Raw genomic sequence first — 24,440 nt, forward strand, 5'->3', positions numbered from 1 at the left:
TTTTTACCATTTCTATTCCTTAAAGCCCATACACGCCATCAGATTTTCTGCTGATTTTTGTCTTCAGATTTACCAAAACCATATAATATGAGGTCAAACCTTCGGAATTTCAATTTGTATGCAAATTGATCTGGCAGGCCCTTGCACTACATGGTTTTGGTAAATCTGAAGACAAAAATCAGCAGAAAAGCTGATAGTGTGTATGGGGCTTTATATCGGCCTTTAAAATGTACACATGCAGCAATTTGAAATCGGATGAAAGGTTTAGTACTGGAAAACATTTTTTGAAAGATAAAAAGTGCATTTTATATACAACTATAGAGATCAGACCAAAATGAGGGACAAATTAGGAGGAAAGAGGGATAGAGGGACATTGCTCCAAATCAGGGACAGTCCCTCCAAATCAGAAACAGTTGGGAGGTATCACAGTGGTGTAGTAGGTAGCACTCTCACCTATCCTGTTTCCCTGAAAATAAGACCTAGCGTGATTGTTGGTGATGGCTGCAATATAAGCCCTACCCCCCAAATAAGCCCTAGTAGGTCTTATTTTCAGAGTAGGGCTTATATTGCAGCCATCACCGACAATCACGCTAGGTATTATTTTCAGGGAAACAGGGTAGCAGTAAAAAAGGTCGCTAGTTTGAATCCCAATCACGACACTACCTGCCTGGAGTTTGCATGTTCTCCCTGTGTCTGCGTGGGTTTCCTCTGGGTACTTCGGTTTCCTCCCACACTCCAAAGACATGCTGGTAGGTTAATTGGCTTCTGTCTAAAATTGGCCCTAGTATATGAATGGGGACCTTGGATTGTGGGCTCCTTGAGGGTAGGGACAAATGTGAGAGTTCAATGTATGTGTGGAGTGCTGTATAAATTGACAGCACTATATGGGTACCTTTAAATAAATAGGGATAATTGTAGACATGCACCCACACTCACTCAGGTTGAACTGGATGGACTGGCGTCTTTATTCAACCTTACTAACTATGTATGCTGTTGTTTTTTTTTACCATTCCACGAGTATTCGTAATTCTAAAGCGTGACATGTTAGGTACCTATTTAGTTGGCGCAACATCCATCTTTCACATTTTACAAAAAAAATTGGGTATATTTGTGTTTTTTTTAAATCATTAAAAAAAATTTCCACAAAAATTGCATTTGCAAAACTGCTGCACAGCGATATAAAAAAAAAATGGCAACAATTGCTGTTTTATTCCCTAGGGTTTTTGCTTAAAAAAAAAAAAAAGTATAATGTTTGGGGGTTCTAAGTAATTTTATTGCAAAAAAAAAATACTGATTTCAACTTGTAAACCTGCCCCACCCTATTAGAGTGTAAGCTCTTCTGAGCAGCGCCCTCTTAATCCTCTTGTATTTTATTGTATTGTCTCCTTTTATATTATACAGCGCTGCGTAAATTGTTGGCGCTATATAAATCCTGAAGAAAAATAATAATAATAATAATAATAATAAACAAAAAGTGCCAGTTTGACTCCTTGGCCATGATTTTGAACTCTGATCAGTGCACGCAGCCTGCAGACTTGGAGAGCCTTGATGTCACGTTAGTGGGTGTTCTACTCAATTACGGCCACAAGATGTCGCTGGAGCGTCCAGGCGGGCCCGCCCCCGGCAGGGAGGAGTTGTACTGAGCACTGCATAAAGCACGATAAGACTACACAGCAGTCATGGATCCTCCGAGCCTGGGACCCCAGGAAGCGCTGGAACAATAGCCCGGCCTGCGCTCCCCAATGCCAGGGTTAGCAGGTTGGCGGGTGTCGTCGTCCAGTCCCCCCAGTCGTGCACGGTGCCCCCTGGCTGTCGGTGGTGCTCGCTGCGGCTGTGTGTGATTATTGCCTTAGCTGGTGTGTGGAGCCAAGCCATGTCTGGCAAACACCAGCATTTCAAGGGGCCTGAAGTCAGCTGCTGTGTCAAGTATTTCTTGTTTGCCTTCAACATCGTGTTCTGGGTGAGTGTGGAGGGGTGGGGGAGCCAGGCTTTGTCTGGGGGGGATGGAATGGATGACAGGGGGGGGAGCTGGCCTTTTCTCCTGGACACTTCCCATTGTTTCTTCCTGCTTGGGGTAATGATGTGAGAGGAAAGCCATTATCCCATTCTTCTGGGAGACCGCCGTTAGGCTGCTCATACACAACGTTTCTCATTGGTTCAACCCATTTCCACTGACCGCCAACACTTCCTATTCCAACCAATCATTGGAGGGCGCTGTAATTGGAAGTGGTCGAGATTGCCTTTTAAATTGGCCAGTGTGTGCCCAGCACTGCACCCAGAGACTAGTCCTAGTATATTGTATTGTAATAATGTGCCAGTAGGATGGTCTTCCAATGGATGAGGGGTGTAAGCTCTGTGGACTGGTCAGGATGTGGTTAACTAGTACAGGATGTATATATGCGTGTGGGAGGCAGCGTTTTCATAAATCCATACTGTCCGCACACTGGGGACTTCTATCTGTGGCTCAGGATTGGGGAGCCAGGCACACATCCTATTCTGACAGCCGAGCCAGGCTTCTGTGTTTGGATATTGGATACATTGTAAATGGTGGGAGGAGACTGGGGTCAGAGGTCACTATGGTATGGGGGCTGGGAGAGATCCAGGATAGTTATGGGGGTGGGATCCTGGTGTGTGTTATAAAGGCTCGGGGGGGGGGGGGGGGAGAAAGCATCCAGGATTGTTATAGGGGATCCGTGATTGTTGTAGGGGCTTGGTGGGATCAAGGATCGTTGTAGGAGCTGGGGGGGTTCCAAGATTATTATGGGTGCTTTTTGCGGGGGTCCAGGGTCATTATGGGGGCATCCATGATTGTTGTGATCAGAATAGTTGGGGAGATCCAGGATCATTGTAGGGCCTGGGGGGATCCAAGATTATGGGTGCTTCTGGAGGGACCATGGTCATTATGGGGGGCATCCATGATTGTTTTGGTGAGTAGAATAGTTAGGTGGGCGCTGGGGTGATCCATGATCATTGTAGGGGCTGTGGGGGGAGATCCAAGATTATGGGTGCTTCTGGGGGAACCAGGGTCATTATGGGGGTCATCCATGATTGTTGCGGTGATCAGAATAGTTTGTGAGATCCAGGATCATTATGGGTGCTTCTGGGGGGGGGGGTGGGGGAGATCCAGGGTCGGTATGAGGGCAACCAGAAGCATTATGGGGTGTGGGGGATTGCAGCATTAATATGGAAACTGGTGGGCATCCTGGATTGTTGAGGGGGGTTGATCAGATTAAGTACTGTGCATTGTTTAGAAGCACTAAACACACGTGCATTGTTTTCACATCCATAATTGGTTCTATTATGGGAACTCGGCAATAATCCTTTCCTGGCTTCTTGTTTTCTGGCTCAATGATGCTTTAAAACTGTGTGTTGTATACATTACTGTGCAACAAAAATCCATTTATAGTGGTCTCTGGACAAGCAGATGTGTCCGATCGGTTGGATCGGAGGTGTAACCCATTGATCTGCAATTGGTTATGAGACCACAGCTTATCTTGGTTTTACAGCTAACTGGGTTCCAAGCTTGTATTTACACAGGCGGTCAGGGGCAGAGGTGCCTAAAAGCCTTCTCTGGCTGCAGGAAGGCTTTTATATTTTATTTTTTCCTTTTGGCTGCATGCGGACTGGCCAGTTAGCTGTGGTCAAACGCAGACCCTGGCCTCACTGTCTGCAGCCAGGGTCAGTCGGAGGTTCTGTTCAGTCATGTATAACCAATCGGATGAGCGGTTACATGCTAACAGCACCAGCCACTGATTGGTACAGAGTACAAATTTGACAGCCGCCACTGGTAATGAACAGTGTGAGCCTGTACAGCCAATTGTGTATCCCTTTAACAAAATGGACTGTCCGCCTGCAGCTCAGCGCTATTTGAAGTGGTTCTATACTGTAAGTGTGGTGGGGTTGTGTGTGCTGTGCCCAGCTGCTGAAATTTGTTTCCCCTGTCTCTGCTCGGTTTTGCTGAAAGCATCAGAAACCATTGGTTCCTCCTGCTATCAAATCCTGGGTGGAGGGGATGCGACTGAGCTGTGCTATGTGTCTATGGATGCACACAACCCGGCTTATGAGTGAGCCTGCATGTGTGCCCCATAGCAGATGGCTTACTATGGGGGTGCAGACACACAGAAGGGAAGTGGAGAGTGTTGGCAAGGGACCCCAGAAGAGGAGTTAAGCAGCTACTATGTGCCATACCATTGCACATAGCAGGTAAGGATAAATGTTATGTTTTATTGTAAAAGAGAATAAAGGCTTTGGTCCCTATCACACTGATGGATCAGTCAGGTCTGCCTGTCAGGTTTTTTAAGGCAGACCCAATCGGATGATCCATTAAGCTCCATTGATTGCTGGATGTAAATAGACATGTGTCTGTTTACACCCGCTGACATTTGTCCTATCCACTAAAAACGGGTTATCATTCCCCATCTGTCTGGCAAGTGTATACAGACACATGTTCATTTACATCTGACTGCCCATAGAGGAGAGCGGGCTGAGTCTCTGTCCACTCTGCATAACTGGTACGGACACGGACCTGTCATCCGCCTGATCAGCGAAGACATGAGCAGGTGGATCCGCTGGTGGTAGTTCACCAGTGTTAAAGAGCCCTTTACGATCCCTTTAAAAAAATAAATAAAAACAAAAACGTAAACAAACTGCGTTGCACGGGGATGAGTGCCCTTGTGACTTCTGATGCGCATGCTTCCTGGTTAGTGACTTGGAAAATACTATTGTTAGGATCATGTAGTATTTTCTGTCTTAAGTTTGTCACGATCTACTGATTAAAAAGCCATTTTGAGTCACAGATGTTGATTTATGACAGGGATATGCAATTAGTGGACCTCCAGCTGTTGCAAAACTACAACTCCCATCATGCCTCTGCCTCTGGGAGTCATGCTTGTGGCTGTCAGTCTTGCTATGCCTCATGGGATTTGTAGTTTTGCAACAGCTGGAGGTCCGCTAATTGCATATCCCTGATTTATGAAAATACAATCTTGCTGATGGGCTGCATTGTACCAGAGTTCAAACCAACGCAATTGTTGCGTTTTTATTACCTCTATGCTGCCAGTGTGATTTGGGCTTGCTTATGCTAGAAAACGCATGCACCAAAGCCTATCGAAACCCAGAAAACAAATGTTATGTATTGCAGTTTGCCAGTCTTTAGATTATGGAGGGAGCCATGGTTGTCACTCAGGTTGGACTAAGCAAACATGTCTGTGTTTTATCTCCCTTACATGGTAAATGATGGGATTAGTAGTTTACACAAATAAGAGAACATTGTCCTTTCAGCTTACAGGAAGTGGCAAGATCAACAGGTGGTGTTTGTATTCACTCAAATGTTCTTGGCCTGAAAAACCTGTTGCAGCCACCACATCCAAGGACTGGTTAGCTGCCATATTTTTGGTTTTAGGGAGCATTTAACCACTTGCTTAGTGGCACTTAAACCCCACTTAAATAAACTTTGTGTGTGTTTTGTTTTTTTTGCTGGGGGAAAAAAAAAACGGTAATTTTGAAAACACATTTTTCTTAATTTCTGTGATTTTAAAATTTTGCAAGTTGGCAATTTTTCTTGATGCATTTTGGCCACAATTTATACTGCTACATATCTTTGGTAAAATAACCAAATTTGGTCAGTGTGAAAGTCGGTCTACAAGTTATGGTGCAAATCATAAAAAAATGTACCACACCTGATGTGCTGGCGGCCTATCTCATTACTTGAAACCCTAATAAGCCAGGAAAATACAAATGGTGACCCCATGACCCCTTTTTTTGGATAGTAGACATTCCAAGGTATTTAGAAAAGGCATAGGTAGGGGTTGTGGGTTGGGTGTTTGTTTGAAGGGGGGGGGGGGAAATAGAAAATAAAAAAATTGTCTTTGTAATAGGTTATTTTTCTCACATGGCATGGCCACAAATGACACCCCAAAATACATTCTGCTACTCCAGATGCCTTGTGTGGGACTTTTTCAGTCTAGCCATATAGAGAGGCCCAACATGCAGGGAGCACCATCAGGTGTTCTAGAAGCATAAATTGCACATATAACTTGTTGACTACCTATTATACTTTTGAAGGCCCTAAAAAACACCAGGACAATGAGAAACGGCCTCAAAATTACCTCATTTTGGAAAGCTAACACCCCAGCGTATAATCTGAGGCATAATGAACCTTTTGAATGAAGTTTGTTTTCCCCAGAAGCTTATGGGGGGAAAAAAATGAAAACTCATTTTCTTTTTACACAAAGTTGTCAATTTTTATAAAATATTTCAAACGCATAGCAAAAAATGACTCTCCCAAAATACATTCTGCTACTCCTACTGAGTATGGCGATACCACATGTGAGACTTTACACAGCCTGGCCACATACAGAGGCCCAACATGCAAGGAACGCCGTCAGGTGTTCTAGGGACGCATAGCATGCACATACTAAGAATTGCACCCCAAAGTACATTCTGCTGGGCAAAAGGTATGTAGCGGCACCCTTGTGGGGCCACTACGTGTTCTAGCATCCACACATACATCCAGCTTCCTGTTCCAGGACACCTCTCAATGACTTTTTTTATTTATTTATTTATTTATTTTTTTTTTATTTTTTTGAGAGGCTTCCGAGCTCCAGGCCTGAGCTCAAAGCCCCCACCCAGAAAAGTGGGTTCTCTCAGACCACAACAGCCTAACACTCAATCGTTCAGTTCTTCCACCCGACAACTCATCCCACAGCAGGCTGACCATATGTGTGTGTGTGTGTGTGTGTGTGTGTGTGTGTGTGTATATATATATATATATATAATCTATCCTACCAATCCTAATATTGGGGATTGGTCAGGTCTCCTACATACACCCCATGTCACTCCAGCTCTCTGCCCTGCCTCTTTTCCAGAACCTTCTGAAAACCAGAGGAGGTGCCCAAGAGCTGAAGCGCATGTCAGTCACCTGCTGCTACACTAGACCACTCCCCTGCCCCAGATCAAAACAGGCCTAGCTCACAGCATAGGCCTGCCTAAATTTACCTGCTCTGACAATACAAAACAAACCCACTACTCTAGCACCTATCTATCTAAGGTAGAGGGTGCTACAGCTAAAGAAAATATTACCTATGGTTTTAGAAGTGCAGTTGTTCATGGGTGGATATCACTGGTTCAGGCAGCAGGCAGGGACTTGGTCAGTATCAGATATGTGCAGAAGTGTGGTCGACTAACGAGCCTAGGTCCGTTCCGGAGAAGGCAGTGGCATAAGGGGTGAGAAGGTAAATGGCAGGAACTGAGGATTATGTTTACCATACTTCACTCATTTTACTGACGTATGGTAATGGAGCAAACAGTCACCTATGCAGAGGCCTGGTTGGGAAGGACACTGAGGACAATAAGAGGTGTCTCTTCTAACTCTTCCACCTCTCTTCTGACGTCTTTGGCCTGCTGTTGTTGTTTTAAGCCCTGACCTTATAAACATCTATTTAGTGTGTGTGGTATTTAAAATGTATGTAATTTCATGAGTACTCCAACTTTTCTTCCACTGTGCACTTTACTCCCCTTGCTGCTGTTTCGACATCGATACATTACCATGGGCACAGGAAGAAAAGCAAATGCAAATATTTGCATTTGGTCCATTGGTCTTGCAGTTGTGTAAGACCTTAGTTAATGTACATGCACTAGAAATTGCTACATTTTCAACTTTTGGCTGTTTTAAGTTAATAATCTCTTTGAGAGAGTACATGTGCAAAATACTGTAAACGGTAGCAATCTGGAAATGGTTTGGTGCTCACTAAACTGATGTTAAAGTTGATCTCTTGGCATGGCTTCTTAGTATACTAATCTAAAAGCCATTTTTCTTGCCGTAATATTTTAGACACAATTACATACCTGGCCCTGAGTCTTCCCTCTTCCTCAATGTAGTGTGGGAGGGTCCTGCCATTGGGTGTGCCACTTCGCTGCTGGATTACCTGGAAACGGTCATTTTGACTCTCAAAGAATGCAACCTCGTCTTATGAGGAGATCTGCTGGAATATACTCTGCAGCACTGGATCACCAATTTCCACTACTAGGAGGTATGCCAGTGGTGGCAGTCTATCATGAGTCAAAGTTTAATATAAAATTGGTGAGTGGGATTTCTTTGCCCAGAGATGGATTTTTGTGCCTTTTGGCACTTCCTCTGTTGGGCAGGTCATACATTATGCAATTTTTTTTTTTTTTTTTTTTCTTTCCTGCAACCATGAGTTGAAGGCAAAAAATTTGAGCTCCCCTCCCATTAATACGGTCATTGTTTAATGGACGAATCCCTGCTGTGGTATTTTATTCTTCTGATAGCTTGAGGTTTCCCATCTGGTGGCTATAGTAGGGTTACCAGTATATACTATACATATTTTGCTATTAAATGTTGTTAATCAGGAGTTTCCCTTTTACATCTGAACTTGCAGAGTTCCCTTTCCCTGTAAGGGAGGACTCTGGACTGTGGCTTCCCAGCTCAGTCTGCAATCTAAATGTGTCTGGGTTTCACACAGTCTGAAACCCGGACGCATGATTCCAAACCTGAACTGTCAGGGTGAATCCTGGACGGGTGGCAATCCTAGGCTATAGCCACCAGCACTGATTAAGCAAAAAAAAAAAAAAAAATGGGCTGGCTGTACTGACTCTGATCAAAAGAGTTCAGTACAACTTGCCTGCCCATTGATGGATCGAAATATAGTTTAATCTATGGCCAGCATAAGTCTAACATGTTATGTTCTGTTTTAGGACAGTGGAAGCATTAAAGCGGAGGTCCACCCTAAAATGGACCTCCGCTCATCGGAATCCCCCCCCCCCCTCCGGCGCCACAATCGGCACCTTTCAGGGGGCAGGGGGGTGCAGTTACCTGGATAATCCAGGTAACTGCACCCACTTCCGGGCTAGCTCTCTGCGGAACGGGGCGTGCGTTACGCCCCGTTCCGCAAGCGCCCGCCCCCTTCAGCAAGTGCCCCGCTGCCTGCTGGGAAACACACAGCTCCCAGAGGCAGCGGGGACCGTCCGGATTGCGGCTCGCGCATGCGCAGTAGGGAACCGGGAAATGAAGCCGAAAGGCTCCATTTCCTGATTCCCATACCCAAGATGGCGGCGGGACCCGGCAGCCGAGCGAGCGATCGGCTTCGGGTGCCGACATCGCGGGCGCGCTGGACAGGTAAGTGTCACTATTTAAAAGTCAGCAGCTGCAGTATTTGTAGCTGCTGGCTTTAAAAAAAAAAAAAAAAAAAAAACGCGGAGTCCCGGTGGACTCCCGCTTTAATTTGGTTTTAGATTTCATGGCCTTCACTGTGACTAAATAGATGTCTAGAGTAGGGTTCCATGGGTTCCTTGAGCAATTTCTGTCTTTTTAGATAAGTTCCCACTGACACAATTGATCTCTTTAGATTACTCTATGTGGAGTAATTCTTCTCACTGACCATCACATTATGCAGATAGTGAGTTTTACACCATAGAAAATCTGAGTGTGTTTGGGGCTTTACTCTGGATCAGTTACTCAGTGTTGTCTAAACCTACCCTTGGGTGGAATGGGGTAAAACGGAAAGCAGCAATGAGGTGTGTGGGTTTTTTTTTTTTCTTGATAAAGTACCAGTTTTCTCATTCTAAAGAATTGTTGCATTTTAAAATTCTGCTGTGATTTCTGGCACAGGGTCTTATATGCTGCCTCTTAGGTCTCATGTACACTGCTGCAGGTAAACAAACCTTTAGGAGCAGTTGGGCATTTTTTTCAACTGCCCCTGAACTAGCCTCTGTTATCAGTACATGTACACAGGGTCGTTTTAAGAGGCCTTTTTTGGAAAGCAAAAAAGAGTTCAGATGCTGAGTTTAGAGACATTTCAAGCGCCAAACACTTCTAAGCGCGGTAACTCGCGTTTAGCCACATTTCCAGGCGTTTTTCATTTATTTTTTTGGCTATTTTGAAGAAACGTATTTATTTTTTCAAATGCTTCTAAACGTAAACACAGCAAAACGGATGTTAAGCATGGATTACTATCTGTCAAGTTTAAACTGGTCAGGAGAGGTTGTAGAAACGTCCCATGTACGTAAAGCCTCATACACACGATCGGATTTTCCGATGTGAATTGTGTGATGACACAATTGGTGGAAAATCCAACCGTTTGTATGCTCCATCGGACAATTGTTGTCAGGTAGTAGTAGGTTTTAAAATTTTCCACGGACAAATGTCTGTCGGATTTTCCAATCATGCGTAAACAAGTCTGTTGGACAAATGTCCAGAGTACAAACGCGCATGCTCGGAAGCAAGGATGAGCCAGAGGCGGTCGGTCTTGTAAACTAGCGTTCATAATGGAGAATTAACATTTGTGACATGGCAAATTATGAAAGGGGTTGTATGGGTTCCTTTTTTATTTTTATTTTTTATTTTTTGTTCTTTTTAATAACAAAAAGTTATACTTGCCTCCACTGTGCAGTTAATTTTGCAGAGTGGCCCGATCCGCCTGTTCTGGGGTCCCTCAGCGGCTGTCTCGGCTCCTCCCCACAATAGCTAACCCCCCCTGGGAAGCTCCATCCCGAGGGCGTTAGCTGGTGGGCGTGCGCCCTGTCATACACTCTGCAGCCATAGACACAGTGTGTGACTCCGGCAGCTGCGTCATTGGATTTGATTGACAGCAGCATGAGCCAATGTTATCAATCTATCCAATCAACACAGCCAGACATCTAGAAAACAGCGATACTAAATTAGAATCACTCGCAGAATTGAGTGATAGTAATTGGTGGGGAAATTCGCCTTCAAACACTAAAAGTAATGACGGCGACAATTCTGCAACTCAGCATATTTCAGTGTTTTTGATTTACATTATTGAATAGTTTTTACTTGGATATATATATATATATATATATATATATATATATATATATATATATATATATATATATATATATATATATATATATATATATATATTGCCATTGAGCACCAGACTTGGCAGGTCCACCACTTACGCCATGTGCTTTTTACGGATGAGGGCATGTGAAAGGGTCTGGAGAAGCCACAGAGAACGTTGCGCCTATAACATTATTCAGCGTGACCAGTTTGGTGTGCGGTCAGTGATAGTCTGGGAGGCATATCCATAGTGGGATGCGCACACCTCTACAGGCTAGATCAGTGTTTCTCAACTCCAGTCCTCAAGGCGCCCCAACAGGTCATGTTTTCAGGATTTCCCTCAGATAAAACTGCTATGGTAATTACTAATGCAGGCCATACATGGTCAAATTTCAAACAAATTTTCTTTTCAAAATCAGAATATTTGTTTTTTTTGCGATCCGATGGTGCCACCATTGATTTTTGAATTTCGGCTGACCAAGCCTTCAATTTCACCTCATGTTGCTACAGAAAATAGTTTTCCTGGCCGGGAATCTTCTTTTCTCTTTTTTCTTATTGCATTTCTTGCAAGATGCTCCCATCATTGATTAGAAAATCGTTTGTTTTTCAAAAAATTTCCAACATGTCCGATTTCTTAAATTTGATTTCCACATGAAAATCAGTGGTTGCTACAGCCCACTAATGGTGCGAAATTCATACGAAAATCCTTACATACAATTTTCGAAATTCGAACCGTGTATGGCTGGCATTAGACGGTGAAACTGATCAAATCACCTGTGCAAAATAGTAGCCTGAGGACAGGAGCTGAGAAACGCTGGGCTAGACAATGGCACCCTGGCTGCCATTAGGTATTCAGGGTGCCATTGTCTAGCCCAGAGTTTCTCAACTCCTGTCCTCAAGGCTCCCCAACAGGTAATGTTTTCAGGCTTTCTACTATTGCAATCTTTGGGCCCATTGTCACACTATGCTGGTGCAGTGGGTCCTGGGTTCCTCCTGATGCATGACAATACCCGGCCTCATGTGGCGAGAGCATGCAGCCAGTTCCTGCAGCATAAAGGAATTGATACCATTGAAAGGCCACCCCACGCTCGCCTGACCTAAATCCAAAAGAACACCTCTGGGACATTTATGTTTCAGTCCATCCAATGCTGCCAGGTTGCACCTCAGTCTGTTCAGGAGCTCAGTGATGGCCTGGTCCAGATCTGGGAGGAAATACCCAGGACACCATCTGTCTTCTCATTGGGAGCATGCCTGGATGTTGTCAGGCATGTGGGGGCCATACAAACTACTGAGTACCATTTTGAGTTGCTGCAATGATATTTCAGCAAAATTGACTAGCCTACTGCATCATTTTATTTTTATTTTTCACTTTGAGGGTCTTTGAATTCAGCCCTCTGCAGGTTGATTTTCGTTTCCGTCAAACGATGTGGCATCCTTTCGTAATGGTGCTAATTCTATTCACTGTACACTGGCTTTTATTTTATTTATTTTTATTTGGGTTTTTTTTCCCGTCCGTGCTCAGTGCACAGAGCTGTTGGTAAATGCAGGGCTATGTACTGTGATTTGCTAAGCTGATCAGCAGGTCTTGGCCATAAATAATTGTCTGGGACCTGATTGTGCTGTAACGAATGACAGCGGAGATGTGGTGGTACGCGTACCTACATGTACATGATCCGCTGCAAAGCAGCTGACCCTGCAGCGGTATTTTTACAGTGAGACAGTCTGCAAGTGGTTCAAGTCTTAAAATAAAACGTATATTTCCAGCAAAGATTATTTCAGTCCTCCTTTGTGCAAAAAAAAATGACTTGTTCTAGTTTGGCAATTCTGTCGGCTACCAAAGCATGCTTCTTTCTGTTGTCCCTGCTGAATATGTAGATTTGTCATCTTTTTCCCTTGCACTGCACCTCTTCTTCCTCTCCATTTCCTGCTATTGTTAGGAACGCAGCAGATTTTCTTTGTGGGGCTTCCTGTATGAACCATCAAAGGTATGCAGTCTAACTCGTACGTATTGATACAAAACATTGACTGAGGAATTGTTATTGTGGTTCCCCCTTTTTTTTTTTTTTTTTTTTTTTTTTTTTTTTTTTTTTTGTATAATATCAACCTTATTTGAAATAAAAACCCAACTGTGGGTGAAGGGAGAAAAATAAGATCTACACAGGCAATTTAGTAGCTCGATCACACTGCCAAAATCTGTTTAAATTAAATAGATTCTTTCATTTCACAAAGAAAATCCAAAGAATGGTCCCTTCATTAGAAGAATGTTGGTATATACCACTCTAGCATGGAGTCAGAATGCTGCTTTGTTTTATGCAGTATAGCTTTATACAAAGTCCTTATGCATTCAACACACCTGTGTGGTGGAGGTGGTTTCTCATGTTGGCACCTATGTTGCTACTGCCCTGTAGTGACATACAAGAGCCACCGCAGTGAAGGACGGGGGCTGTAGACATTCCATACACTCAGAAGCATCAAATACTGAAGACTGTGCCCAGGGGCTTTATGACTTTAATGCAGTGACGTTAGGCCAGTCATACACTGTTCGAATCTCGGCCAGTCATACACTGTTCGAATCTCGGCCAGTCCACTAGGAACCGGCCAAGATTCAAACCATTAATGGGCATGCTGAATGTCAATGTACCAAGTTGATTGCAGCAGGCTGGTTGTAACAAAGTTGATCATTCTCTTGTGATTATTGCTAGCAGCTTCTAACTAGGGATGCACCGAAATTTCGGCCGCCGAAACACATCAGCCGAAAATGGCCCTTTCGGCAATTTGCCGAAAGGAAAAAACGCCCGAAAATGGGGCGGGGCCTGGGTGGAGCTCTGCCCCCGCCCCTGGTGCCGCCCATCACGGGAGGTGTATAGCGCAGGAAAGCCGCCTCCGCCGTCTGGATCAATAGAGCGCCGGGAACATCACAGCTTTAATTTTAATAGCTGTGTGTTCCCCCGTCGTGCGCCGTCGCATATAGCCCCTTCCCCGGACAAGGGGAAGGGGCTGTATGCGGCGGCGCGCGACGGGGGAACACACAGCTATTGAAATTAAAGCTGTGATGTTCCCGGCGCTCTATTGATCCAGACGGCAGAGGCGGCTCTCCTCTTTCTGCATCACTGACTACACAGGGGACACAAACACTGGCTGCACGAGGGGACACAAACACTACTCTCTTTTATCATGTCGCCAGTCTCTGGCCACCTCCTGAACCATGTCGCCAGTCTCTGGCCACCTCCTGAATAAAAATATTTTTTAAAAACAGTCATTTTCGGTATCGGTTTCGGTTTTCGGCCTAGTGTATTTTTCATTTTCGGTATCGGCACCAAAAAACCCATTCGGTGCACCCCTACTTCTAACCATAATCGTGGCCTTGTCCCAACACCAGCCGGGGAAAAAAAACAAAAACATTGCTGAGTCCATTGTTAACACTGTTTGTGTTGATGGCAGAATGTACTTTCCACAGTGCTTGCATCCCATGTACAATCCAGTGTTAATGGTTTTAATAGCTTTTTGTTTAAGGCCGACGTACTACCTGGAGCTTCAGGCTGTAGAGAACAGTGCCAGGAGCCTGGCTGACTCGTAGGGTAAGGGCCGGTTCACACAGCAGGTGAGGCGACTCTGACTTGCCTCGCCACGACCTGCCACGGCCTCAGCGGCGACTTGCAAATGACTTCTGTATAGAAGTCAATGCAAGTCGCCCCGAGGTCGCCCAAAAGTAGTACAGGAACCTTTTTTCTGAGTCGGAGCGACTCGAGTCACTCCTCTCAGAACGGTTCCATTGTACAGAACGGGGGCGACTTGCGAGGGCGAGTCGTGTCTCCTCGCATCGCCCGCTGTGTGAACCGGCTCTAAGGCTGGCCATGCACATAGCAAATTTCAGGCAGTTCCTGGTGACACCAGCTGAAACTTGTGGGGTAGTCCGGTCAGCACCCTCCTGCCTGGCATTCCAGTCAGATGGCTGGTAGGGCCGGCTGTCAGAATGCAAAGACTGCAGTGGAAGTTTGTCCATCCATGCTGTGTAGCATGTATAAGGCTGGATTCACACCTGTGCATTTTGCATTCCAGTCCATATAACATGGTTTCCTATGGAACACGTTCTGTAGTGCAAATTTCAAAAGGCATTACAAATGCATAGGTGTGAATCCAGCCTTAAAGAATCTGTTTAGGAAAAAAAGCTAGGTAAGCGATCATCGACATCCAGCTAATTGCTTCACTCCTTCTCCTTAACCCCCCCCCCCCCTCCTTCTTTCTTTTATTTTTTTAAAAAAAAGGGGGGGGGCGGAGAGAGAAACAGATGTGTCCGTATGTTTGCTTAAAATGTACTCATCCCTCATCCAAGCTTTGTTCCTAGCAGAGACCTCTGCTCTTTGCCCTGTTAGCATATTGGACAGCACGCTGTTTTAAAATGCCACCTACGCACAGTTTTGATAATGATTTCTTGAACTACATATGACATATTTCCTCTCTACCTTTATTTATTGTGGCTGATAAGGATCATATTGCCTCATAAACAATATGGTTTCAAACTAGACTATGTACAATAAATGGGAGGTGAAAGGAGGGGACATAACCTGAAGTGTATTGTTGGGTTGTGTGGGTGTGTTTTTTTTCATTTTCTTTTTTTTTTTTTTTTTTTTTTTTTATTCCCCCCCCCACAAGCACCAGATTTATAATAATTACCTCTGGCCAGAAAGTAGATGTTGACCCTAGATCAGTGGTAGCCAACCTTTGCAGCCTCACAGACTAATTCTTTCACAATTTTGAATCCCGTGGACCACCAACATGAATTTTACATGCCTTGTACACACGATGCTCCAGCTCTCTTGTGACCGGTGTTCTGTTAAAAGGAAATGCTCGCTATTGAATAGCACATATGCATTTAAAGGAAGCGGCCTATGACGTCAAAGCAGTGACTTTTCTTTTTAAATGCTGCTTGTAGCTGCACATGCGCTGCTGATATCATTTAATATCAACAGAACACAGGCGTAAAGCAAGGGTAAGTGGGGCGCATACTGGAAGATCGTATATCACATGCACACTTTGCGAGCGTCCCATAACTACAGAGCGGCACCTATCGACCCAAGTCTCCCATACCCCATGTACTCTGCATCACACTACTGCCATACAGACTCCTCATTGGATCTTGCCTCCTTATCCAGCTATGTACTTGAGCTCTGAGTTGCTAGTGTATATGCCAGACATGTGCTTGACAAGTTAAACAATTTCTCAAGCCAAGTCATCCTAAATATATTGCTTGCTTCGCTTTGTTCCACTGATGCCTGCTCTGTTACCTTCTTGATCTGGTGTCACTAGTCCTGGAAGTGAATGATCTTCCTCCTCTAGAAGCACAGACTGCATTTAAAACAAAATGCTAATCCTACACTCTTCATTCTAAACGTTTTGCAATGCAGATCATTATTATTTCCCAGCTGAGCTAGCCAGGGACACGGAGAGTTTGACCCGAATGTGACGTCAGATGCTGCTTTCCGGGTATCTAGAAGAAGGGGATAAGAGCGCTCTCTTCCTTCACCTCCAACTGTGTGTAATAAACCCCCCCTCTTGCTGTCATGTCTGTATGATGTATGGAACCGGTGTTGAAAGGGTTAAGGCCCGCTTCACATCTATGCTTGTTGAGTTTGAGCATTTCTGTGCCTCCCCCCCCCCCCCCCCCCGAAGCCCTGTATGAAACCTATCGGCTTAAAAAGTGATGATCCTGCAGTGCAATACATCTTATAGGCCCTCTAGGTCACGTGCCCATTTCCCTGAAATAAGCAGATTTTAAATTGCAGAGATCCAGCTGGGGTTGTAGGAACCAAATTACATATGTGTTTCTATTTAAAAAAATAAAAATAAATAAAAAGTCCCATCAATTTTGGGCAGAATTAACATTTTTGAATGTTCCCTATAACATAGTACATCTCAGGACCACATTAAGTAGCAAAGCAGCCTGATCAACATGGGCCCCGCAAGCGAGGGGTGTATGCTTGGTGCAGTTCCAGAAATGTACGTTTCTGCCTGTCGCCCCCGAAACACTTGGGTGTGAATGTAGCCTTAAGGAGTACGAGTACATGATCTGTGAGTCCAAGTGCAAGCTTGGCAATGGTGAAGAAGGGAGGTAACTCGTACCCTAGCCCCTAATGAGCCTCCCTCTGATGGAAGCAAAGAGTGGATAGTCTGCAGGAAAGAAAATGGATGGGACAATGCAGGAATACAGTTGCTCTTCCTGAATGCTAAGGACAGTGCTGTGGAGGTGCAGTTTACACTGCTTGTAAATATTGGAGCTGGATGGGTTGGCACACACTAATGTAGTGTCTCCGGATCATGTGGAGGACACTGGCTACATTCACACATACAATAGGACCATGCAGACTGAACTTGGTCAACCTACTAACAGAAGTTTGAGCATTGTGGTGTGAATAGATATGTTCATGTGCTGGTTGATGCTGATATTGCCAGGTAAACATCCGGTCAAAGTAAAGCATGAGATGGGGATTTTTTATTTTTTTATTTGGTTTAGCACCACTTTAAAATTGCATTATTTTAATTTATACTGGATGCGGTTATTTCCTGTGTTTGCATTTCCAGTTTACCGTACTTTGTTTCTTTTAAAGTTCTGCCTTGAGGATCCTTAGGTGTGTGTGTGTGTGTGTGTGTTTTTAGTATGTATGCCGACACACATCCCCCTAGGCTAAGCAGTTACCCTTCTAATAAAACCACCAACCAAGTAATAACTGCATTTAGCCGAAAGCCTTTGATTTTTCTCCAAACATTCCTTCAGCTGAAGTTATGTATGCAGTTTCTATGGAAACCCCTTTCTCTAGTTCCATTGGTCAGAGAATTATCTTGTGTTCCCACAAGAGTTGCATTTTATTTTGCTGCATCTGATATGGATGGCTTGACTTCAAGGGCCATTAATAAAATTAAAACAAATGCTGCTGTAATCGCTGGCTGATTGGCTTTTCTGTTTCCTGGTGGGGGTGCTGTGGAAGACATCTAATTGTAGATGATTAGGACCTAAATAGAGTTGAGAGATATATATATATATATATATATATATATATATATATATATATATATATATATATTTTTTTTTTTTTGTAAAAATGTATCAGTAGTACGGTAGGCTATGTGATCAATGCTACCCTCCAGGCAAATGTATTAAAGCAAGACTGAATGGCAAATGCTGTTATACATCAAAAATATTCCAAAGTAATTTTAATATTTCTTATAAATGCAAACTTTTTTTGTATGTATAGAAATTCCTTTGTAATTATCTGAAATCTTAAACCTTTATCAGATTTATCAAGTTATCGACACACCTTCTTATGTAAGGGAGGTGAGATGTGTGAATCAGTTCAACAGACAATGACAATGCTTCTCCTCCGTTGGTGCAGCACAGTAAATGAGCATTTCTATCCTGTGAATGCACCTTGTCTTTTTTTTTTTTTTTTTTTTTTTGGGGGGGGAGAAAGATGTTTAAGTGAAAACGAAATCCGGCCACCACTTGAGGAGTGGTAAGCTGCAATATATTCAATTTCTGTTTTTTGGTTAATTCTTTAACCATTTCAGTACTGCCGTACGTGTATAACCGGCCTTGTGTTGAGTTGATTATACTGAGATCATGGCAGCGGATATGGCCATGATCTGGTACCAGCCTCTTCAGCCAGAAATTGTGTGTGTGTGTGTGTGTGTGTGTGTGTGTGTGTGTGGTGGGGTTTATTTTTTATTTATTTATTTTTTTCCCTACCTGTTCAGGCCCTGCTTACCTCTCACAGGCTCTCCCCACGCACCAGAGTTTTTTTTTTTTTATTTTCTCCAAAAGCATTAAAATAAATCTAAAGATGGTTTCCTCTTTAAGATACCTCAATAATTTTAGTTTATTTAGCATGAAATGGAGCTTAGTTATGTAGCATGAGGCTGTATATTCTGCAATGTTTACTTTGTTCAATGAATGCAAGCTGAGATAACATGGTACTGCATTGATGCATTCACAAAATTTCACATTAACCATGAAATAAACCTTCAGGAATATTCCTTTTATCCCATTGTTTTTGCAAATCTATGTTCACTACAAATTGTATGCTTGATTCAATTGGTTCTGAGATCGCAGTTTTACTAACCTGACAGCTTATTATTCTAAGTAGGAAACCTTAGTTTAGTTTGCAAATATTAAAGATTCTAACCACCAGCAAAAATAAGTCCTTACATTTAAAGAGTACCTTTCATTTCAGATTCATCATGGCAGCACCTGTTAGCGGGCATCGACTCACCTGCTGCCACCACGTCCCTCACCTTGTCACTGCTGCATCGCCAGCTCCCTCATTAAAGTGAATGGGAGAGCTGTTACAGATCACCAAAGTACACCAAGCACCACTGATATACCCCTGTCACTAGACACATTTATTGTCCCAATAAAAAAAATCTCAGTCCCCCATCACTGCCAACACCAAATAAACCCTGATTTGGGTTATTTTTACCAAAGAAATGTAGCATTTTTGGTCAAATTTAATCAAGAGAAATTTTCTTATCTGCAAAATTTTATAACCGAAAAATGCAGGGGGTGACAGCGCTGAAAGCTGAAAATTGGTCTGGGAAGGAAGGGGGTGAAAGTGGCCAGTATTGATGTGGTTAAAAATGGTTTAAATCAAGCCTTTTTTACTAGCGATTTAAATCCCACCCTGGTCCAGGACCATCTGATGTTAAACACAGAGTGAGGAACTTGTATAAATCCACACCCTGTGATTTCAGAAACCGGAAGCAATGCAGAGTTTGTAGTTTTTATTTTTTTGGTTTGTTTACAAGCTTATACCAACTCGTCATACAGCTCTGGATTGATCAGATGCTTTGGATGCCAGAGGAGGTATATGGGGACCCCAGATCTCTCCATAAAGAGAACCTTTGCTTTTTAATGATGTAAAAAAAAAAAAAAGTGAAATTATTCTAATCACTCCAGATTGGCCTCAGCGTCCATGGTATGCTAACGTGGTACGGATGGTGGCAGGTGCCCCCCTGGGACAGGAGGTCCCAGGGACTGATATTCCACCCTGCTTTACCATCTCTGGATGTGGGGGTTTGTGTGTATTTGTTTTCCTGGTTTTAAACCTCATGCACATTGGATGTTTTTACAGCTGCTGGGTCTGGCTTCAGATGTATGTATGTATGTGTGTATATATATATATATATATATATATATATATATATATATATATATATATATATATATATATACATATATATATACACAAATTATACATTTTCTACAGTCACACTCTCCAGCATGTTATCCTATGTGTCGATGCACACATAGGCTGTTATCAATTGCTTTTGGCTGTAAAAACGCTCTGTCAAATGCCAAACGCTCAAGTGTTTTTTGAGGGGGGGGGGGGGGGAGAGACGACAAATGCTGAAACTTACTGCAAAGCTACTGGCATTTCTTTTAACAATATTGGGTCCAGTGTGTTTGAGGCCTTAAATTGGAATTAAAGGAGGGGAAAAAAAGCCATGCAATGTCTCTTCTGCTATAAAATACAATTAGCTATCTATTGGCAGTACATTGAGCTGTGAATGCACTGCAGTTTACTTTCTGGCACACTGCAAAGATGACTGCACTCCTTACTGTGCACGTGTGACTCCATCCAGTGCTGGCCAATCAAGTTAGCCACAGACCGGCACTAAGAAGATGGGTAGGAGATGCCAGTGAGGGACCTCATGAGTGTCGGAACCATTGGAACAGAGTTAGAGGTGGTCCACCCAAAAAAAATTATTTAAAAGTCAGCAGCTACAAATACTGCAGCTGCTGACTTTTTTAAATAAATGAACACTTACCTGTCCCAGGGTCCAGTGATGTCGGCAGCTGCCGCCGCCATCCTGGATGATTAGATCAGGAAGTGAAGCGTTGTGGCTTCACTTCCCTGTTCCCTACTGCGCTCTGCGAGTCCTAACTGGTCCCCGCTATCTCCTGGGACCCGTGTGTGTCCCAGCATATGGCGGGAAGAGGCTCGTCTTAGACGGGTATTGAAAAGCGGCGGTTCAATTTTTGTGTAAACCTCCTCTTTAAGAATTGAAGCCCTGTCACACCGGGGCCGTCTGTGCATCAGCGGTACTTTTTTGCCGCTAGTGGGCGCTTTTTAACACCCGCTAGTGACCAAAGGGGTTAAAGGCGCCCGTGTCGCGGTGCTTCTGAATCGCTTTTCAGACGCTTTGGCAGTGCTGGCCATTCATTTCAATTGGCAGGGTGTTTTGGAAGTGTTTGTACACAGTGCTCCCACGTGACCTCAAAGATGACGCTTGCTTGACTTTTCCTAACATCCTGCAATCGCACCACCCCAGTGTGAAGTCGCACTGAAATAAATGGAAGGCGGTTTACAGGCAACACCTGGAAAATTCCCCAGTGTGAAAGGGGTCTTACTGCTAGTTCTGCTAAAGGCTAAGCATATATTTGGGGAAATTGGTTTTCCCTACCTGCCCATGTAGTGTGTTCACTATGATAGGACAGAGGAATGTAAGTTGTCTGCCAGGTTGCTGGCCTACAGTTCACATCCCGTACGCCAGATCCAGCTGTCGATCCATCTCTGTAAACATGAAACTGCTGATGTGCGCATGTGTTGGTAAATCTGTGGCATCTGTCAGCCTGTTTTGTACAGGCTGCTGGCCATTGCTGTATGTGAACACTTTTTTGACTTCAGGTGCAGAAATGCATACAAATTACAATGCTCAATGCTGGCACTGTAGAGCCCCCTGTGTCTCTGTGAACCCCCGAGATGCTACCTTGCTGTTGGCAGGAGAGCAAAATGACTAGTGTGTTGCTGCAGGGACTAGCTTTTAAAGGATGCTACATGCTGTACCTAGCATGGGCAAAGCACAGGTTCACTTTAATGTGGTGATTGATGGCAGATTTGCAATAGATAGGTGCATGACTCATTGCTTGACGATTTCCCCACTGAGTCTTGGGTTGCATGCCAGGAGAAACTGACAAAATAAGTAGATCAGCTTTAGAAGACCTGTCACAAAGGTAATATTCTACCCCCCCCCCCCTTCCTCCCCTTCTTTTTTTTTTTTTTTTTTTTTTTTTTTTTAGGCTTCAGGTGAATGATGCAAACAAATCCCTCTCCTAGCATAAGCAAGTACAGGTGTCTGAAGCGAAAAGACTGATCGTATAAGTGATGATTGCTGTGAAAGATGCCTGGAGCTCATGGTTTACTTTTACAGTTATTTGAGGAAGCTATGTGGAGTAGTGTTCTTAGATCTTCAAGGTATTTTCTAGTTCTTTTGATTAAAGGTAATTGAGCTTCTATTAAAATATGCTTGCAGATTTTCAGCACAGTCCTAATGGCTTTCCCAATCCTTGACTAAAGCCTGTACAAGTCACATGCGTTAACGCACAAAATGAAGCGGGCTTCCTTTATATTTCCTTAACTGCCAATGCTCTAAACAAATGTATTGCGGACTGATGCATATTTTAATAATCCATTTTTATTTTTTTCTCCCTTTTTGGACCCAGCAACATGCACAAGAGCAGAGGCCCTCTCCCTACTTATTGGCTCCTGCTGCTGCTAATCAGTCAGTGGGGAGGGGGGCATTGCAAAGCCACATTGCCAAAGGATACACAGAGCGGGTGTGCACAAGTGTCACCATAGCAAGTGGTGTGGGGAGACCCGAAAAGAGGAGGATTGGGGCTGCTCTGAACAAAACCACTGTACAGGGCAGATAAGTAGAACACGTTTAATTAATAAAAAATAAATAAAAAATTTGCTTTTAAGCCAGCCATACACTATCAAAATCCATCCAGGTTCCGCAGGGACCAGCCATATTTACATCTATGTATGGGTTAGCTGGTTGTACACAAGTTAATCAATTGATTACACTGGGGGTGGATACAATAACCTTTTTGTGTACAGTTAAATCCATTTTTAGATTGTCTCAACCAAAAATCTTTATCTAGTATGCTGCAGCTTTACCAGTCTATAGATGTGGTGGATTCATTAGTTTTCCTCTTCTTTTAGTTCCATGCACACAATTGCATGGCGCTATATGATATAAAATATGAATGTTTCCCCAACCGGGAACCACAGGGGCTGCACACAGCTACCCATAGATAACAGATGTTTTTATACAAATACCTCAGTATACTCATGACTGAGTATATTGAAAATGTGGGAAAAGTGATTACCGTATTTATCGGCGTATAACACACACTTTTTCCCCCTTAAAATCGGGGTAAAGTCGTGGGTGCGTGTTATACGCCGATCCCCACTGTCTGTGAGGCTAAAATACTGAGCGGCGCCGAAAAAGACCGAGCCGTCTGTGAGGCTCCGCTCGTAGTCCCGCCTCCCTGCTGTTTCTGGAGTGAGCGCTGCCGAAAAAGACCGAGCCGACTCTACTGTGTACTCGGCTCGGCTTGCAGTCCCGCCCATACTGGGCAGGACTGCGAGCCAAGCCGAATACACAGTCGGCTCGGTCTTTTTCGTAGGCGCGCGCTCGGTCTGTCTCGGTGGTGGGATATTTAAACATGGGCAAGGCTGGGCGAGCTGGAAATGACGCTCTGCAAGGCTGCAAACAGCGGTGGGCAAGCTGCAAATGACACTGATCATTCTGCAATGATGGACAAGGCTGCAGATGCACACTGATAAGGCTGCATTGACGGGCATTTAAATGTAAGTGTTTTTTTTTTTTTTTTTTTTTTTTCCCTTAAACTTCCCTCCTAAAACTTTTTTTCCTTAAAATGCCCTCTTAAACTTGGGGTGCGTGTTATACCCCGATAAATACGGTAAATCTCCTTTTTGGTCTAATGGCTGAAATCATCAAACCCACCTTCACCTAGCCCAGGCCATCCTGACTGCCCCATCTGTGACATAGTGATGAGCTCATTTTGCTTCTTCTTGGCGTAAGAACTGATTAGCTCCTTGTTCGGGTTCTTCCTCTTAGGCTCAGTTCACACAGGGGCGACTTGTCCAGGCGACTTAGCCGCCTGACAAGTCACGCTCCGTTCTGTACTATGGAACCGTTCTAATAGGAGCGACTCAAGTCGCTCCGACTTAGAAAAAAGGTTCCTGTACTACTTTTGGGGCGACTTGCATTGACTTCTATACAGAAGTCGTTTTGCAAGTCGCCGCTGAAGACGTTTGCAGGTCGCGTCTGAGTCGCGCTGCAAGTCGTGCCGCCCCTGTGTGAACCGAGCCTACTTCAGCCCTGTTCTAATAGAATGAAAGGGGGCAGTCAGATTTCTGTAGTTACTATCCTTGCAGTTCTGTAAGCCTCATTAACCACTTGGGATCCGCGCTATTGCCAAATGACGGCATTAGCGCGGATCTACTTTGCCGGGACTACGTCTATTGATGTCGTCCCGTGCACGAGCGGCCTGCGCGCCCCCTGAGGGGCGCGCGCGGCGCGCTCTGTGATCGGCGAGTCCATGAGACTCGCCTGATCACCGATCCGTGCAAGGGGTCGATCCCGACCCCTTATCACGTGATCAGCTGTCAGCCAATGACAGCTGATCATGTGATAGAACAGAGGCGGTAATCGGCTATTATTCCTCCTCGCGCTGACAGCGCGAGGAGAAAAAAAAAAAGCCGATCACCGGCGGCCGTGATCGGGACATCAGTCCCGATCACGGCCAGCAATAGGA

At 44.1% G+C, this 24,440-nt stretch overlaps 1 protein-coding gene across 1 annotated transcript in view; it reads left to right on the plus strand.

Moving 5' to 3' along the window:
- Positions 1-1,634: 1,634 nt before the first annotated feature.
- The window catches only part of TSPAN17 (tetraspanin 17), a 61,698-nt gene continuing 38,892 nt past the window's right edge, over positions 1,635-24,440 (plus strand). Inside the window, exon 1 of the mRNA XM_077472418.1 lies at positions 1,635-1,960. Within this exon, the coding sequence (XP_077328544.1) occupies positions 1,874-1,960 (87 nt within the window). The 5' untranslated portion in view covers positions 1,635-1,873. The remainder of the gene's footprint in view (positions 1,961-24,440) is intronic.

The sequence above is a fragment of the Lithobates pipiens genome, unplaced genomic scaffold (genome assembly GCF_037356315.1).
Source record: "Lithobates pipiens isolate NorthernLeopardFrog02 unplaced genomic scaffold, aLitPip1_a1.2 Scaffold_8, whole genome shotgun sequence".
NCBI lineage: Eukaryota > Metazoa > Chordata > Amphibia > Anura > Ranidae > Lithobates > Lithobates pipiens.